This window comes from Salvelinus namaycush, chromosome 15, assembly GCF_016432855.1.
Source record: "Salvelinus namaycush isolate Seneca chromosome 15, SaNama_1.0, whole genome shotgun sequence".
Classification (NCBI taxonomy): domain Eukaryota; kingdom Metazoa; phylum Chordata; class Actinopteri; order Salmoniformes; family Salmonidae; genus Salvelinus; species Salvelinus namaycush.
In genome coordinates, this window is record NC_052321.1 from 8,629,298 (window position 1) to 8,648,815 (window position 19,518).

The 19,518-nt window shown below is 42.5% G+C and overlaps 1 protein-coding gene across 1 annotated transcript; it reads right to left on the bottom strand.

Moving 5' to 3' along the window:
- Positions 1-14,007: 14,007 nt before the first annotated feature.
- Positions 14,008-18,832, bottom strand: LOC120059814 (platelet-activating factor receptor-like). The gene is made up of 2 exons (XM_039008864.1): positions 18,634-18,832; positions 14,008-16,629 (listed from the first exon to the last, which is right to left on the bottom strand). The coding sequence occupies exon 2, from the start codon at positions 16,627-16,629 to the stop codon at positions 15,442-15,444; it is 1,188 nt and encodes a 395-aa protein (XP_038864792.1). The 5' UTR covers positions 18,634-18,832; the 3' UTR covers positions 14,008-15,441.
- Positions 18,833-19,518: the final 686 nt, after the last annotated feature.

Genomic DNA, 19,518 nt, shown 5'->3' on the forward strand with positions numbered 1-19,518 from the left:
TTATTAAAGAATCAATAGCTATAAATAATTAACTTAAAAGTAAAAAATGTAATATACCAATTCTGGATTGCCCCTTCAACAGGAAGCATGACAATGCATACACGAGGGAGATAAGAATTACCAAGTAAAAAATGTGGTATACCAATTCTGGATTGCCCCTTCAACAGGAAGCATGCCAATGCATACACAGGGGAGATAAGAATTACCATCTCTCAACTCTTTCACATTGGAAACATCTGCTTTTTTTGTCATAGAATCTCCAGTACAAGTGGCCCTGTACCATGTGGTAAGGGAAGAAGCATACCACGAACACCCCCACCACAGCGCACAGCGTCTGCAGGACCCTTCACCCCCCGGGGCTTGGATGAACTGGAACCCCGAGTCTGGGTAGGGGACTGAGTGAGCAGGGCCCGGGAGATGAGCATGTTACAGACTACTACGAGGAAGAAGACCAAGACGAAGCAACCCCCATATTAGGTGCTCAAGGCCAAGGATTTTTTTATTCCTTGCTCACGACCAGCTATTGTTCAGCACCCAATTTAGAAGGCTCCAACAGTGATAGGACTATTGTTGGTTAAGGGCTTGTAAGTAAGCAATTCACTGTTGTATTTGGCGCATGTGATATTTAAAATGTAATTTGATATCCATTTTATCTAAGCATCTAGTCTAGTGGCTTGGGACTGAGTTTGTAGAGCTATTTTGCAATCATTTATAGAAGCTCCAGTTCCCTATACAATGTCTGCTTCTCTCATCTGATTAAACTCCTCTGATTACACTAGAAAAACAGGAAGAAACAGCGGTGATGAAGTTGAAGTCGCAAGTCAGTCACAAGATCAAACTGTAAGATACATTGTGAGATACAATGTACAGTACAACTGAAATGTGAAAACAAAGAATCAATGGTCCAAATATTTCAAAGCACTGATTATAGCTGGCACAGTGGCCAGGACAAATCCCTACAGGGAAGACATCTAGAGGGGAACCATACTCTGGGTGGGGCTGTGTGGTGGTGCATCTGTTCATGTGAATGTGTCTGAATGAACATGAGGCTACATAGCAGAGTGCATGTTCTGCACTGTGTGCATTGTTAGGTGTGGGTGTGATGGAATGAAGCATCCTGAGGATGTGGTCACACAACAATCAGCATTAGCATTAGACACAATATCTACAATACAATGTCATCTAGAGATTTAAACAGCTGCTGCTGTTCGCTATGGAGCCGCTGGCTCACATTCTTGCACTCCACCATAGAAATGTGTGTGATGGCTGTTTCCGAGCATCCTTTCCCCCTCCCCACCTTTTTCAGATGGTCCTTGATGTAGAGGCGGAACTTCCTGGTGGCGAAGCAGTACACTACAGGGTCCAGGAGGCAGTTGAGCCCCATCAGCATCAAGGTGACCTGGTGGGCATCGTTAAGCCACTGCCTGGTCCGCTGGCCCCAGTCCATTCTGCCCCAGCCCTCCTTGATCTCCAGTACAGCCAGAGTCCAGGGGCCCTGGACCACGTGGTGGGGGAGGAAGCACACCACGAACACCCCCACCACGGCACACAGCATCTGCAGGGCCTGGCCCTTAACCCCCCGGAGCTGGGATGAACTGGAGCTCCGAGTCTGGGTAGGGGACTGGGCGAGCAGGGCACGGGCGATGAGCAGGTTACAGACTACTACAAGGAAGAAGACCAAGACAAAGCACCACACGATGATGAGGTGGGTAGTGGCCACCGTCCGTCCCTACAATCTACACCCCCCACTCTTGGCTTTGAACATTTCTTTGATGAGTGTGTTGATGGGTATGGTTTAGCAACACAAAGACAATGTGTTCATGGTGTGTCATGTGAAGTGTAGTCAGGCTAGAGGGGTGTGGTTAATGTGGTTGAGGCTAAGGTTATGGGGTCAAACCTTTCCACAGATGGTTCTACATGGAACCCAAAAAGGGTCCCACCTGGAACCCAAATGGGTCCTACCTGGAACCCAAAAGTGTCCTACCTGAAACCCAATATGGTTCTACCTGGAACCAAGAAAGCTAAGGTAACTGAACAAAATGACTATCACCCCATAGCACTCACTTCTGTCACCATGATGTGCTTCGAAAGACAAGTCAAGAATCATATTACCTCCACCCTACCTGTTACCCTAGACCCACTTCAATTTACTAACCGCCCCAATAGGTCCACAGACGATGCAATTGCCATCACACTGCACACCGCCCTAACCCATCTGGAAAAGAGGAATACCTATGTAAGAATGCTGTACATTGACTACAGCTCAGCATTCAACACCATAGTACCCTCCAAACTCATCATTAAGCTTGAGACCCTGTGTCTCGACACCGCCCACTGCAACTGGACCCTGGACTTCCTGATGGGCCACCCTCAGGTGGTGAAGGTAAGAAGCAACATCTCCACTCCGCTGAGCCCCACAAGGGTGAGTTCTCAGCACTCTCCTGTACTCACTGTTCATCCTGTGTGGCAATGTACACCTCCAACTCAATCATCAAGTTTGCAGACGACACTACAGTTGTAGGCTTGACTACCAACAACGAGGCGACAGCCTACAGGGAGGAGGTGAGGGCCCTCGGAGTGTGATGTCAGGAAAATATCCTCACACTCCATGTCAGCAAAACAAAAGAGATGATCGTGGACTTCAGGAAACAAAAAAGGGAACACCCCCTTATCCACATCGACGGGACAGCAGTGGAGGAGGGGGAAAGTTTTAAGTTCCTCGGTGTACATATCAACCAACAAACTGAAATGGTCCACGCACACGCAACAGCGCCACTTCAACCTCAGGAGGCTGAATTTTTTTTTCTTGTCACCGAAAACACTCACTAACTTTTACAGGTGCACAATTGAGAGCATCCCGTCAGGCTGTATCACCGCATGGTATCGCAACTGCACCGCCGGCAAACGGAGGGTTCTCCAGAGGGTGGTGGGGTCTGCACAACACATCACCGGGGGCAAACTACCTGCCCTCCAGGACCCCTACAACACCCGATGTCACAGGAAGGCAAAAAGGATAATGAAGGACAATAACCACCCGAGCCACTACCTGTTCACCCCGCTTCCATCCAGAAGGTGAGGTCAGTACAGGTGCATCAGAGCTGGAACAGAGAGATTGAAAAACATCTTTAATCTCAAGGCCATCAGATTGTTAAACGGCCACCAATAGCACAGAGTCGGCTGGCTACCTAGAGACTTGATATCATTGGCCACTTGAATAAATGGAACACTAGTCAATTTAATAATGCCACTTTAAGAATGTTTACCTATCTCGCGTTACTCATCTCATATGTACAGTTGAAGTCGGAAGTTTATGTACACCTTAGCCAAATAAATTTATACTCAGTTTTTCATAATTCCAGACATTTAATCATAGTAAAAAATACCCTGTCTTAGGTCAGTTAGGATCATCACTTTATTTTAAGAATGTGAAATATCAGGATAGTAATAGAGAGAATGATTTATTTGAGCTTTTATTTCTTTCATCACATTCCCAGTGAGTCAGAAGTTTAAATACACTCAATTAGTATTTGGTAGCATTGCCTTTAAATTGTTTAACTTGGGTCAAACGTTTCGGGTAGCCTTCCACAAGCTTCCCACAATAAGTTGGGTGAATTTTGGCCCATTCCTCCTGACAGAGCTGGTGTAACTCCTTGCTCGCATATGCTTTTATAGTTCTGCCCACAAATTTTCTATAGGATTGAGGTCAGGGCTTTGTTGTGATGGCCACTCCAATACCTTGACGTTCTTGTACTTAAGCCATTTTGCCACAACTTTGGAAGTATGCCTGGGGTCATTGTCCATTTGGAAGACCCATTTGCGACCAAGCTTTAACTTCGTGACTGATGTTTTGAGATGTTACTTCAATATATCCACATAATTTTCATTCCTCATGATGCCATCCATTTTGTGAAGTGCACCAGTCACTCCTGCACAAAAGCTCCTCCACAACATGATGCTGCCACCACAGTGCTTCACGGTTGGGATGGTGTTCTTCGGCTTGCAAGCCTCCCCCTTTTTCTCCAAACATAACGATGGTCATTATGGCCAAACAGTTATATTTTTGTTTCATCAGACCAGAGGACATTTCTCCAAAAAGTACGATCTTTGTCCCCATGTGCAGTTGCAAACCGTAGTCTGGCTTTTTTATGGCGGATTTGGAGAAGTGTCTTCTTCCTTGCTGAGCGGCCTTTCAGGTTATGTCGATATAGGACTCGTTTTACTGTGGATATAGATACTTTTGTACCTGTTTCCTCCAGCATCTTCACAAGGTCCTTTGCTGTTGTTCTGGGATTGATTTGCACTTTTTGCACCAAAGTGCTTTCAACTCTAGGAGACAGAACGTGTCTCCTTCCTGAGCGGTATGACGGCTGCGTGGTCCCATATACTTGCGTACTATTGTTTGTACAGATGAACGTGGCAACTTCAGGCATTTGGAAATTGCTCCCAAGGATGAACCAGACTTGTGGAGGTCTACAATTTTTTTCTGAGGTCTTGGCTAATTTCTTTGAATTTTCTTATGATGTCAAGCAAAGAGGCACTGAGTTTGAAGGTTGGCATTGAAATATATCCACAGGTACACCTCCAATTGACTCAAATGACGTCAATAAGCCTAACAGAAGCTTCTAAAGCCATGACATCATTTTCTGGAATTTTCCAAGTGTTTAAAGGCAGAGTCAACTTTGTGTATGTAAACTTCTGACCCACTGGAATTGTGATACAGTGAATTATAAGTGAAATAATCTGTCTGTAAACAATTGTTGGAAAAATGACTTGTGTCATGCACAAAGTAGATGTCTTAACCGACTTGCTAAAACTATAGTTTGTTAACAAGAAATTTGTGGAGTGGTTGAAAAACAAGTTTTAATGACTCCAACTTAAACTTCTTATGCCTGCAATCCCGTCACCGGGATGATATGACAACAGCCAGTAAAAGTGCAGGGCGCCAAATTCAAACAACAGAAATCTCATAATTAAAATTCCTCAGACATTCATGTGTCTTATATCATTTTAAAGGTAATCTTGTTGTTAATCCCACCAAAGTGTCCGATTTCAAATATGCTTTTCAGCGAAAGCACTACAAACGATTATGTTAGGTCACCACAAAACCACAATAAACACAGCCATTTTTTCCAGCGAAAGATAGCTTTCACAAAAAGCAGAAATAGAGATAAAATGAATCACTAACCTTTGATTATCTTCATCAGATGACACTCATAGGACTTCATGTTACACAATACATGCATGTTTTGTTTGATAAAGTTTATATTTATATAAAAAAATCTGAGTTTACATGGGCGCGTTACATTCACTGGTTCCAAAAACATCAAGTGATTTTGCATAGCCACATCGTGTCAACAGAAATACTCATCATAAATGTAGATGATAATACAAGTTATACACATGGAATTATAGATATACCTCTCCTTAATGCAACCGCTGTGTCAGATTTCAAAAAAACTTTACGGAAAAATAAACCATGTGTAACGGTTTCTCTCCTCCTCTTCGTCTGAAGAGGAGGAGTAGGGATCAGACCAAAATGCAGCGGGTTGTGAATACATAATTAATTTATTTAAAGACGAAGACGAACACGAAAAACACTTGGAAAATTACAAAACAACAAAACGACGTAGACTGACCTAAAACATGAGAACTTACAAATACACGAAGAACGCACGAACAGGTACAGACTACAAACCAACGCTACAGTCCCGTGTGGTACGAACATACATACAGACACGGAAGACAATCACCCACAAACAAACAGTGAGAACAGCCTACCTTAATATGGTTCTCAATCAGAGGAAACGTCAAACACCTGCCTCTAATTGAGAACCATATCAGGCAACACATTAAACCCAACATAGAAACACAACACATAGAATGCCCACCCAGCTCACGTCCTGACCAAAAAACAAAGGATTAACACAATAACTAGGGTCAGAACGTGACACCATGCAATAATTTGAGACGGAGCTCAGAACAATACCAAATTAGCCGCCATGTTGGACTCAACAGACACCAGAAAATACATGATAAATGTTTCCTTACCTTTGATGAACTTCATCAGAATGCAGTCCTAGGAATCCCAGTTCCACAATAAATGCTTGATTTGTTCGATAATGTCCGTTATTTATGTACAAGTTGCTACTTTGGAATTGTTTACCAAACATGCTAACCAAAGTCACAAACCGCGTCCACTATAACGTGACGAAATGTCCAAAAGTTCTGTAACAGTCAGTAGAAACATGTCAAATGATGTACTTTATCAATCTTTAGAATGTTGTTAACATACATCTTGAATAACGTTCCAACCGGAGAATTACATTGACTTCAGTTGACCGATGGAACGGAGCTCCCTCTCACGTGAACGCGCCAGTTCAATGCGTGGTCACCTCATGGCAGTGATTACTCATTCCTGTCTCCTTCGGCCCCCCTTCACATCAGAGTCATCAGACAAATCAGACAGGATGACACTCTGCCCATCCATGTGACCAGGTCCTTGTGTGTGGATGACACCAACACATTGGAGAGTCCCTCTAGGAAGATACGGTCCCGTGTGGCTCAGTTGGTAGAGCATGGCGCTTGCAACGCCAGGGTTGTGGGTTCATTCCCCACGGGGGGACCAGGATGAATATGTATGAACTTTCCAATTTGTAAGTCGCTCTGGATAAGAGCGTCTGCTAAATGACTTAAATGTAATGTAAATTTAAAAGATAGGAGGGGACATGATAAACTTCTTTGTGTTACTCAAATAAACACAGATTACAGATCCTGACTAAACTCTTACAAAAAGGGTTCCAAAAGGGTTCTTTGTCTGTCCCCATAGGATAACCCTTTTTGGGAACAGGAACAATGGTGGCCATCTTGAAGCATGTGGGCACAGCAGACTGGGATAGAGATCGATTGAATATGTCCGTAAACACACCATCAGCTGGTCTGTGCGGGCTCAGAGGACGCAGCTAGGGATGCCGTCTGGGCCGGCAGCCTTGCGACGGTTAACACGTTTAAATGTTTTACTCATGTCAGCCACGGAGAAGGAGAGTCCACAGTCTTTGGTAGCGGGACGGATCGGTGGCACTGTTTTGTCCTCAGAAAGTGCAAAGAAGTTGTTTAATTTGTCTGTGAGCAAGATGTCAATGTCCGCGACGGGCTGGTTATCTTTTTGTAATCTGTGATTGACTGTAGACCCTGCCACATACGTCTCGTGTTTGAGCCATTGAATTGTGACTCCACTTTGTCTATAAAGTGACACTTTGCTTGTTTGATTGCCTTAAGGATGGAATAACTACACTGTTTGTATTCGGTCATGTTTCCAGTCGCCATGTCATGATTAAATGCGGTGGCACGTGCTTTCAGTTTTGCAGGAAAGCTGCCATCAATCCATGGTGTCTGGTTCGGGAAGGTTTTAATAGTCACAGTGGGTACAACATCTCCTTATAAACTCGCTCACCGAGTCAGCGTATACGTCAATGTTATTGTCTGAGGCTACCCGGAACATATCGCAGTCCACGTGATTCGATTGGTCAGACCAGCATTGGATAGACCTAAGCACGGGCGCTTCCTGTTTTAGCTTCTGCCTATAGGAGGGGAGCAACAATATGGAGACATGGTCAGATTTGCCAAAAGGAGGGGAGGGCCTTTTATGCATCGCAGAAGTTAGAGTAGCAGTGGTCGAAAGTGTTACTCGCTCGTGTACTGCAATCGATATGCTGATAGAATTTAGGTTGCCTTGTTCTCAGATTAGCTTTGTTAAAATCCCCAGGTACAATAAATGCAGCCTCAGGATATATGGTTTCCAGTTTGCATAAAGTCCAGTGAAGTTCCTTGATGGCCGTCTTGGTATGCGCTTACGGGGGAATATACACGGCTGTGACGATAACCGAGGAGAGTTCTCTTGGGAGATAATACGGTCGGCATTTGATTGTGAGGAATTCTAGGTCAGGTGAACAAAAGGACTTGAGTTCTTGTGTAACGGCTGTTGGAAGGAGAGGACAAAGGTGCAGCGTGATACGTGTCCATATTTATTAAATGAACACTTAAATAACAAAAATAACAAAGAATAACGACCGAAACAGTTCTGGCTGGTGCAGACACACAACAGGAAAAAACTACTCACAAAACACAGGTGGGATGAGGCTACCTAAGTATGGTTCTCAATCAGAGACAACGATAGACAGCTGCCTCTGATTGAGAACCACACTCGGCCAAACACATAGAAATATAAAACATAGAACAAAAACATAGAATGCCCACCCCAACTCACGCCCTGACCAAACCAAAATAGAGACATAACAAAGGAACTAAGGTCAGGGCGTGACATCTTGTATGTTGTTACAATTACACCATGAGCCGTTAATCATGAAACATACATTACCGCCCTTCTTCTTACCAGAGAGATGTTTGTTCCTGTTGGTGCGATGCACTGACAATCCTGTTGGCTGTACGGACTCCAACAGCATGTCCCCAGCTAGCCATGTCTCCGTGAAACAGAGTATGTTACAATCCCGGATATCTCTTTGGAAATTTTGGCGACTTTGTTAACTTGGGACTGGACGCTAGCGAGTAATATACTCGGAAGCGGTGGGTGGTGTGCGCGCACCCGAAGACTCACAAGAAGACCACTCCAGCACCCTCTCCTCCGACGGCGTTGTTTTGGGTCGGCATCTGGAATCAGTTCAAATGCCCTGGGAGGTGCAGACAGACGATTCGCATTGGGAAAGTTGTATTCCTGGTCGTAGTGCTGGTTGTGCTGGTTAGTTGACGTCTCTCTGATATCCAATAGTTCTTCCCGGCTGTATGTAATAAGACTTAAGGTTTTCTGGGCTAACAATGTAAGACATAATACATAAAAACAAAATACTGCACAGTTTCCTAAGGACTTGAGCTAAGCTGCCATCTCTATCGGCGCCCTCTTATCAAATAAAATAAAATAAAATGTATTTATATAGCCCTTCTTACATCAGCTGATATCTCAAAGTGCTGTACAGAAACCCAGCCTAAAACCCCAAACAGCAAGCAATGCAAGTGTAGAAGCACGGTGGCTAGGAAAAACTCCCTAGAAAGGCCAAAACCTAGGAAGAAACCTATAGAGGAACCAGGCTATGTGGGGTGGCCAATCATATGACCTACTGAAGAGATGAGTCTTCAGTAAAGACTTAAAGGTTGAGACCGAGTCTGCGTCTCTCACATGGGTAGGCAGACCATTCCATAAAAATTGAGCTCTATAGGAATTCTAGGGACAATTAGGAGGCCTGCATCTTGTGACCGTAGCGTACGTGTAGGCATGTACGGCAGGACCAAATCAGAAAGATAGGTAGGAGCAAGCCCATGTAATGCTTTGTAGGTTAGCAGTAAAATCTTGAAATCAGCCCTTGCCTTAACAGGAAGCCAGTGTAGGGAGGCTAGCACTGGAGTAATATGATAAAAAAAATTGGTTATAGTCAGGATTCTAGCAGCCGTATTTAGTACTAACAAAAGTTTATTTAGTGCTTTATCCGGGTAGCCGGAAAGTAGAGCATTGCAGTAGTCTAACCTAGAAGTAAGAAAAGCATGGATTAATTTTTCTGCATCATTTTTGGACAGAAAGTTTCTGATTTTTGCAATGTTACGTAGTTGGAAAAAAGTTGTCCTTGAAACAGTCTTGATATGTTCGTCAAAAGAGAGATCAGGGTCCAGAGTAACGCCGAGGTCCTTCACCGTTTTATTTGAGATGACTGTACAGCCATCAAGATTAATTGTCAGATTCAACAGAAGATCTCTTTGTTTCTTGGGACCTAGAACAAGCATCTCTGTTTTGTCCGAGTTTAAAAGTAGAAAGTTTGCAGCCATCCACTTTCTTATGTCTGAAACACAGGCTTCTAAGCGAGGTCAATTTTGGTGCTTCACCATTTTTCATTGAAATGTACAGCTGTGTGTCATCCGCATAGAAGTGAAAGTTAACATTATGTTTTCGAATGACATCCCCTAGAGGTAAAATATATAGTGAAAACAATAGTGGTCCTAAAACGGAACCTTGAGGAACACCGAAATGTAATTGATTTGTCAGAGGACAAACCATTCAGACAAACTGATATCTTTCCGACAGATAAGATCTAAACCAGGCCAGAACTTGTCCGTGTAGACCAATTTGGGTTTCCAATCTCTCCAAAAGAATGTGGTGATTGATGGTATCAAAAGCAGCACTAAGGTCTAGGAGCACGAGGACAGATGCAGAGCCTCGGTCTGACGCCATTAAAAGGTAATTTACCACCTTCACAAGTGCAGTCTCAGTGCTATGATGGGGTCTAAAACCAGACTGAAGCATTTCATATACATTGTTTGTCTTTAGGAAGGCAGTGAGTTGCTGCGCAACAGCTTTTTCTAACATTTTTGAGAGGAATGGAAGATTCGATATAGGCCGATAGTTTTTTATATTTTCTGGGTCAAGGTTTGGCTTTTTCAAGAGAGGCTTTATTACTGCCACTTTTAGTGAGTTTGGTACACATCCAGTGGATAGAGAGCCATCTATAATGTTCAACATAGGAGGACCAAGCACAGGAAGCAGCTCTTTCAGTAGTTTAGTTGGAATAGGGTCCAGTATGCAGTTTGAAGGTTTAGAAGCCATGATTATTTTCATCATTGTGTCAAGAGATATAGTACGTAAACACTTGAGTGTCTCTCTTGATCCTAGGTCCTGGCAGAGTTGTGCAGACTCAGGACAACTGAGCTTTGGAGGAATAAGCAGATTTAAAGAGGAGTCCGTAATTTGCTTTCTAATGATCATGATCTTTTCCTCAAAGAAGTTCATGAATTTATTACTGCTGAAGTGAAAGCCATCCTCTCTTGGGGAATGCAGCTTTTTAGTTAGCTTTGCGACAGTATCAAAAATACATTTCGGATTGTTCTTATTTTCCTCAATTAAGTTGGATAAATAGGATGATCGAGCAGCAGTGAGGTCTCTTCGATACTGCACGGTACTGTCTTTCCAAGCTAGTCGGAAGACTTCCAGTTTGGTGTGGCGCCATTTCCGTTCCAATTTTCTGGAAGCTTGCTTCAGAGCTCGGGTATTTTCTGTATACCAGGGAGCTAGTTTCTTATGACAAATGTTTTTAGTTTTTAGGGGTGCAACTGCATCTAGGGTATTGCGCAAGGTTAAATTGAGTTCCTCAGTTAGGTGGTTAACTGATTTTTGTGCTCTGACGTCCTTGGGTAGGCAGAGGGAGTCTGGAAGGGCATCAAGGAATCTTTGGGTTGTCTGAGAATTTATAGCACGACTTTTGATGCTCCTTGGTTGGGGTCTGAGCAGATTATTTGTTGTGATTGCAAAATTAATAAAATGGTGGTCCGATAGTCCAGGATTATGAGGAAAAACATTAAGATCCACAACATTTATTCCATGTGACAAAACTAGGTCCAGAGTATGACTGTGACAGTGAGTATGTCCAGAGACATGTTGTACAAAACCCACTGAGTCGATGATGGCTCCGAAAGCCTTTTGGAGTGGGTCTGTGGACTTTTCCATGTGAATATTAAAGTCACCAAAAATTTGAATATTATCTGCTATGACTACAAGGTCCGATAGGAATTCAGGGAACTCAGTGAGGAACGTTGTATACGGCCCAGGAGGCCTGTAAACAGTAGCTATAAAAAGTGATTGAGTAGGCTGCATAGATTTCATGACTAGAAGCTCAAAAGATGAAAATGTCATTTTTTTTTTTGTAAATTGAAATTTGCTACAGTAAATGTTAGCAACACCTCCAACACCTCCGCCGCTTATTATGTCATTATTCTGTTTTTATAACTTTGGATTGCATTTATCAATAGTTTTATGTTGTCAAACCCTGCTGTTCAATGTATGTATCAATATTTGATGCACAGTAGTACTTTATAGCATAGGTTTGTAAAGTTTATCATTTTAGTGTAAGCCTGTGGCACATCAATGTCAATGCAGTTCAATTGACTGTTCCTCCTCTCCCCTTAGGCAGTGTGTATGCAGGAGTGGCAGGGTTGGTGCTGGTTCTCCTTGCCGGGTTCTTACTGCCCTTATTGCTGCTGTGGCTCTGGAGGCAGCAGACCAAAGAGAGGGCCGGTCAAGAGACCTTGGCCACCAATAGTGCACCGGCCAAAGGTGAGTGACACTGTCAAGTGTACTCCACTGTATCAACAGTTCTGCCAAGTGTTCGGCTATACTGCAGAGTTATAATTATAACATGTAGGCTACTGTAGTTACAGGAAGTAATGTGTTGTTATTTGGCCAACCCAAATAGAGGCACCTATGTTTCAATCTATGATTCAGTTTGTAAATGATCAAAATATAGGACTGTAGTAGGTTTCTGAAAAGCCTACAATGTTCATTCAGACATTGTGAGTGTTGGTTTGATTTACTGAGATGTATTTTCCATGCACTTCCAGGATTTACTGGACCTGCAAAAGCACCAAAGTAAGAGCATGATGAACAAATCATATTTGTGTTTTTTACATTTGTCTTCCTGTGTATGACATTATAATTAGCTGCTCACTATGTTGATCACGTGTCTGCTGTCACCACCAGGGGGAGGAGTCAGGCCCAGGCTGGGGATGAGGGAGAAGTCTATTTGAACTGCTGTGAAACCAACCAAGCCTACAGCGACCTGTGCCCCGCCTACATGACATGAGATGATACCTACGCCACCTTGGGATAATTCCTACGCCACCTTGGGATGATTCCTACGCCACCTTGGGATGATTCCTACACCACCTTGGGATGATTCCTACACCACCTTGGGATGATTCCTACACCACCTTGGGATAATTCCTACGCCACCTTGGGATAATTCCTACGCCACCTTGGGATGATTCCTACACCACCTTGGGATGATTCCTACACCACCTTGGGATGATTCCTACACCACCTTGGGATGATTCCTATATTTTGTCATGAGAGAGGGTGATGGGATTTAACCAAGGACAGCAACAACATATGCTTATGTGACATGAATGTAACACTAAAATAACCTGCTTGATAAATCACATACTGTAGATAACAGAAGAGTTAAATCATCCTTTGCTCATTCTAAAACACTGTGGGGCAGTTTCCCAGACACAGATTAAACATAGTCCTGGACTTAAAAACTCTATCAAGAGATACTCTATTGACCGTGCTTTTTCATCCAGGACTATGTTTAATCTGTGTCAGAGAAACTGTTCTTAAGAGAGTTAGAGTTTGTTTAATATTTAGAGTTTGTTTAATATTTAAAGAGAAGCTAGACTTGATCTCTAAAAAGTAAAGAGGTTTGAAAAGTCTTCTTTTTCTTGTTTGTCTACATTTTATCCAGGCTGTATCACATCCGGCCGTGATTGGGAGTCCAATAGGGCAGCGCACAATTGGCCCAGCGTCGTCCGGGTTTGGCCGGAGTAGGCCGTCATTGTAAATAAGAATTTGTTCTTAACTGACTTGCCTAGTTAAATAAAGGTTCAATTTAAAAACACATACAAAACAAATGTGCTGATGTGATATTTCTCGGAATCTTTTAATGGAAGCTTTGAATTCAAAAACTATTGTGAAACAAAAAACAGGCATTTCAATAACAATATACACTACAGTTCAAAAGTTTGGGGTCACTTAGAAATGTCCTTGTTTTTGAAAGAAAAGCCCATTTTATGTCCATTAAAATGACATCAAATTGATCAGAAACACAGTGTAGACATTGTTAATGTTGTTAGGCCAGTTTTATTGCTTCCTTAATCAGAACAACTGTTTTCAGCTGTGCTAAGATAATTGCATAAGGGTTTTCTAATGATCAATTAGCCTTTTAAAATGATACACTTGGATTAGCTGACACAACATGCCATTTGAACACAGGACTGAGGGTTGCTGGTAATGGGCCTCTGTACGCCTATGTAGATATTCAAAAAAAAAAATTAAATCAGCCGTTTCCAGCTACAATAGTCATTTACAACATTAACAATGTCTACACTGCATTTCTAATCAACTTGATGTCATTTTAATGGATTAAAAATGAGCTTTTCTTTCAAAAACTAGGACATTTCTAAGTGACCCCGAACTTTTGAATGGTAGTATATCTGTTAGTTCATATTTACATTGAGAATGCAGTACAGCGTATTACACAATATGTTTTAAATGCATCACATACACAGATTTACAGTTACTGCAACATTTATAACAGAGGTCTATTAACTTCATAACCCACACGTCTCTGTTAATACTTCAGTAGCTGGCAGTTGAGAAGTCATCAAGTTCCTCACATGGTTACCAGCCTCTTAAAAAGGGCAGTGAAGCTTATTATTCCCTCATTCTGTGCAATAAGTAGCTGTAACAATAATATCACTGACATTTCAACTATCCACTAGCACTTAACCCTAATCTTAAACATAACCCTTATCCTAACCTTAACCCTTAAGCTAACACTTATTCTAACCATAAGTGTAACCTTAGCAAGCAATTTCTTATCAACAGATAGCTTATTCATAGTATGTACAGAATCTCTAGATGGGTTATCCAGATTGTCCAAAGAAAGTGTGACCGAAAGTACTTCTTGCCTCACAGTATTTCTTTTGCAATCTTACAAAAATTGCAAAATGTATACAATTTCACATCGTACCACGTGAGAGTAGGCTAAAATAATCTGTAGGCTAAAATCAACACATCCTGCATATCTCGTTTGGCAATTACAGTTTCACTTCATTACAAAGGTTAGCTTATCACAAAATGCTTTAACTTTACGGAGACAGCATCCTGAAAAGCTAATTGTTATTAATATATGTCCATATTAGTTGCTCAAGACCAAGGATTTTTTTATTCCTTGCTCACGACCAGCTATTGTTCAGCACCCAATTTAGAAGGCTCCAACAGTGATAGAACTATTGTTGGTTAAGGGCTTGTAAGTAAGCAATTCACTGTTGTATTTGGCGCATGTGATATTTAAAATGTAATTTGATATCCATTTTATCTAAGCATCTAGTCTAGTGGCTTGGGACTGAGTTTGTAGAGCTATTTTGCAATCATTTATAGAAGCTCCAGTTCCCTATACAATGTCTGCTTCTCTCATCTGATTAAACTCCTCTGATTACACTAGAAAAACAGGAAGAAACAGCGGTGATGAAGTTGAAGTCGCAAGTCAGTCACAAGATCAAACTGTAAGATACATTGTGAGATACAATGTACAGTACAACTGAAATGTGAAAACAAAGAATCAATGGTCCAAATATTTCAAAGCACTGATTATAGCTGGCACAGTGGCCAGGACAAATCCCTACAGGGAAGACATCTAGAGGGGAACCATACTCTGGGTGGGGCTGTGTGGTGGTGCATCTGTTCATGTGAATGTGTCTGAATGAACATGAGGCTACATAGCAGAGTGCATGTTCTGCACTGTGTGCATTGTTAGGTGTGGGTGTGATGGAATGAAGCCTCCTGAGGATGTGGTTACTAACAACAGTCAGCATTAGCATTAGACACAATATCTACAATACAATGTCATCTAGAGATTTAAACAGCTGCTGCTGTTCGCTATGGAGCCGCTGGCTCACATTCTTGCACTCCACCATAGAAATGTGTGTGATGGCTGTTTCCGAGCATCCTTTCCCCCTCCCCACCTTTTTCAGATGGTCCTTGATGTAGAGGCGGAACTTCCTGGTGGCGAAGCAGTACACTACAGGGTCCAGGAGGCAGTTGAGCCCCATCAGCATCAAGGTGACCTGGTGGGCATCGTTAAGCCACTGCCTGGTCCGCTGGCCCCAGTCCATTCTGCCCCAGCCCTCCTTGATCTCCAGTACAGCCAGAGTCCAGGGGCCCTGGACCATGTGGTGGGGGAGGAAGCACACCACGAACACCCCCACCACGGCACACAGCATCTGCAGGGCCTGGCCCTTAACCCCCCGGAGCTGGGATGAACTGGAGCCCCGAGTCTGGGTAGGGGACTGGGCGAGCAGGGCACGGGCGATGAGCAGGTTACAGACTACTACGAGGAAGAAGACCAAGACGAAGCACCCCACGATGATGAGGTGGGTGGTGGCCACAGTCCGCTTCTCGTCGTCAGTCTTGTTGTGGTAGCCCTCAAAGCAGCGCGACACGTTGCCGTCGTCCACCTGGATGCCCGTCTCCAAGAGGTACGGCACGGACATGGACAGAGTGAGCGCCCAGATTACCATGGTGACAGCCACTCCGCGGCGCCAATGGTCAGACGAGGCGGCATCAAGCGGGCGCGTGATGGCCCAGTAACGGTTGACGCTGATGGCGGCGAGGAAGAGGATGGAGCAGTAGGTGTTGATGAAGAAGAACGCGCCGGTGACGCGGCACAGGAAGTCGCCGTAGCGCCAGTCACCGCGGTGGTGGTAGTAGCCAATCCAGAAGGGGAGGGCGCACACGAAGAGGAGGTCGGCAACAGTCAGGTTGGCCATGTAGATGCGGATCTCGCTCATGGCCTTGGCGTGGCGCAGGCGCTGCAGCACGAACAGCACGTAACTGTTGGCTATCAGACCAAGGACGAACACAACACCGTAAAACACTGGGAAGAGGGTGTAACGGAACTCAGAGTCCAGAAAGGTTATTTTACCGACTGTCGATAGTTTCACTGTCGTGTTCACTGTCATGTCCTCTTCCATCTCCATGGTCGACTCCACTGTTGGTTCTGCTAAAGCAAGCAACTCCATCTGTGAGAAAAATACTTCATATTAGACTCATATTTCAAGAATCACTCTGTCATGTTCACTTTGGTACAACTCTTACTGTAGTCAGTAGGAGGACTCTGGACATGTCTATTGTCACTCTCAGGTGAAATGAATAGCTATAGGCCTATCCAGTCTGTGCAGTTTTTGATTCACTGAATCCACTCCTGATAAACACACAAAGTGTATCATACCACCATATTTGAGAGTTTCACAACTTACTGTAAATGTAAATCAAATACAGTTGTATCTATAGAAACCATAAAACACACCTATGGTAACAGTCAGCTATGACACATACAGGAAGTGTCTTACAACACTTGTGTCACCAGCCTTTTCTGGTCTGCTATTAAGCAACAACACGTGCCGCATTCACATGCTAGTCAGAACTCTGACATTTCCGACTTGCTGATTCGTTGAACGCGACTAGCATGTGACCATGGCAACCGCGCTTTGTTTATGATGATTGCTGGTTGATGACCATATTTCCAGTCACATCTAGACAAATGTCATTAGTATAGCAGACAATAACAAAAGGAGTGCCACTTTATATTAACAACAAATTAGACTATACATCTTTATAGAGATTTCATGAAGTCTTCATAAACCCTACTTAGTGGCTTTACATTGCATTTATTAGCAAAGTCATATAAATGGTGCTACATAAAAGATGCTATGATACAACATTCCCGGGGCCACCAATACATCAAATGTATGACTGTAAAACACACGACTGTAAGTCACTTTGGATAAAAACGTCCGCTTAATGGCATATATTATATTATCTTACATATATATATTTCTATATTATTATATGACATGACATGATATCTTGACTGGTGCTTTGCCAAATGTTATATAACTATTTTGTCACCCTAGTGACATTCACTTAGGAATGGGAAGCCACTGAGACCAAGCGGAAAGGGAGATTGAACTGAATTTACCCTGGCCAGTTCCATAGTATGGGATTCCCACATTCTGGATGAACTACATCACTAAAAATGGTCCTGGTTACAGTAAATCCCACACTATTTTCAAGAAAACGGACAATAAAGGCTTAATATGTGAAATATTCACACTCATTCATACTTGAAACGAAAAAGAAACCTGTTACAGCCCTAGATTAGAATAGGTTAGAATATAATTTTTCCAGAGGGAACTTCCATTGTGTCATGTCTGATAAGATAAATAAAAAGAATACAGTAAAGTAAACTTACAACAGCAACATTAACACATGACCAGTGGTGTAAAATAACTAACTAAAAATACTTTGAAGTACTACTTAAGTCATTTTTCGGGGGGTATCTGTACTTTAATTTACTATTTATAGTTTTTACAAATTTTTATCCACTACATTCCTAAAGAAAATATGTACTTTTTACTCACATACATTTTTTTCCTGACACCCAAAAGTACTTGTTCCATTTCGAATGCTCATGCAGGACAGCATGATGGAAAATGCGCGCACATATCAATAATGCATTTTCATCCCTACTGCCTCTGACCTGAGTGACTGGACGTGCTCCTCTATTCCTCTATTGTTCCCGCATATCGTTTTTCAATAGGAAAAGTAAAAAATGCTTTATAGCGTTTCTCTACAAACAATAGTGGGACCTTATTTTTCATAAAACATATCTACCGCTTCTTAGATGTGCTTTCAATGAGAATGACAGATCTATAACTCTATAACTGTATAACTATACGTATGTGAATTTGTTTGGGTAGCCCAATAATTTACATATTGCAGCTTTAACTCTGGCTCTAGTAGAGACTCATTACTAATGCAATGAAAGATGTTAGACGTGTACATTTGTTTAAACTTTTAAACAATAAATAATTATAAACATTTTCACAGGTAGGCTAATAAAGAAATGCAAAACATATTTGACATTTCAAGCAAAAAGTTCATGTGGATCCTAGTATTTGGCTACTTTTTCTGTTAAAAAACAGTTGTGTTTTCTATGAAATTACTAATAAATTTGCGCTTACCCGAGCGCGTGGCTCCTTCCTCGTTTCGTTCTGTATTTCTCTGTGTGTGTGTGTGTTCTAGATAAACGCTATTAGGTTACCTTGAAACCAGCATATGTTAGGCTACATCGTAAACATCTCTATAGCCTAATACATGTGCGCGAATATACATACTACAATAATGTTTCTAGAAACAAGAGAAATTCCTGAAATTAATCGACCATGAAGATCTGAGGCGGGCAACTCCGGCTAGGTGTACTTAACAGACTGGTTGCGCTACCTGCTATAAGGGGTGATAAGAGACATATATAAGCCTAGGCAACTGTACCACAATGTGGCTGTTGCCTAGCATTGAACGTCTGACTGACATGACATGTTACCAACGCCTTACTAACATCTGAGTGACGCCTGTGTTGCGTGTTAATGAATGCCATAATGTCCCTAGTTTATATATATATATATATTAATTAAATCTCAAACATAAATGTTAGAAACTTAAAAATGTTCCCCTGCAAGCACACATTCCCGAAGTAGCCACCTTGATCTATGGTGTAGCCTACGTCGTGTGTATTTCCTGTTATCGCTAATGGCCTGGAAAAGATTATGTCCGATCTATAGGTAATTTGTCTTTCTTTCAACACCTCATGGTATGGTATGTTATCTTATCTCGCTGTATACAGATCTAAATGTTGTTAGCCAATCACAGACTATGTTGTTAACAGTTCCCAGTAGCCTACATCAGACAACCAATAAGAGTTGTGTCCATGGCTTTCAGTCGAATAGAGGAGTTCATAGGCGCTATTCGGAATCCTTGGGATGTCCATTCAGTCGAACAGAGGAGTTCATAGATTTTCCCAAAGGATCTGTGCTATTCGGGATCCTTGGGATGTCCCTACCTCTATCAAG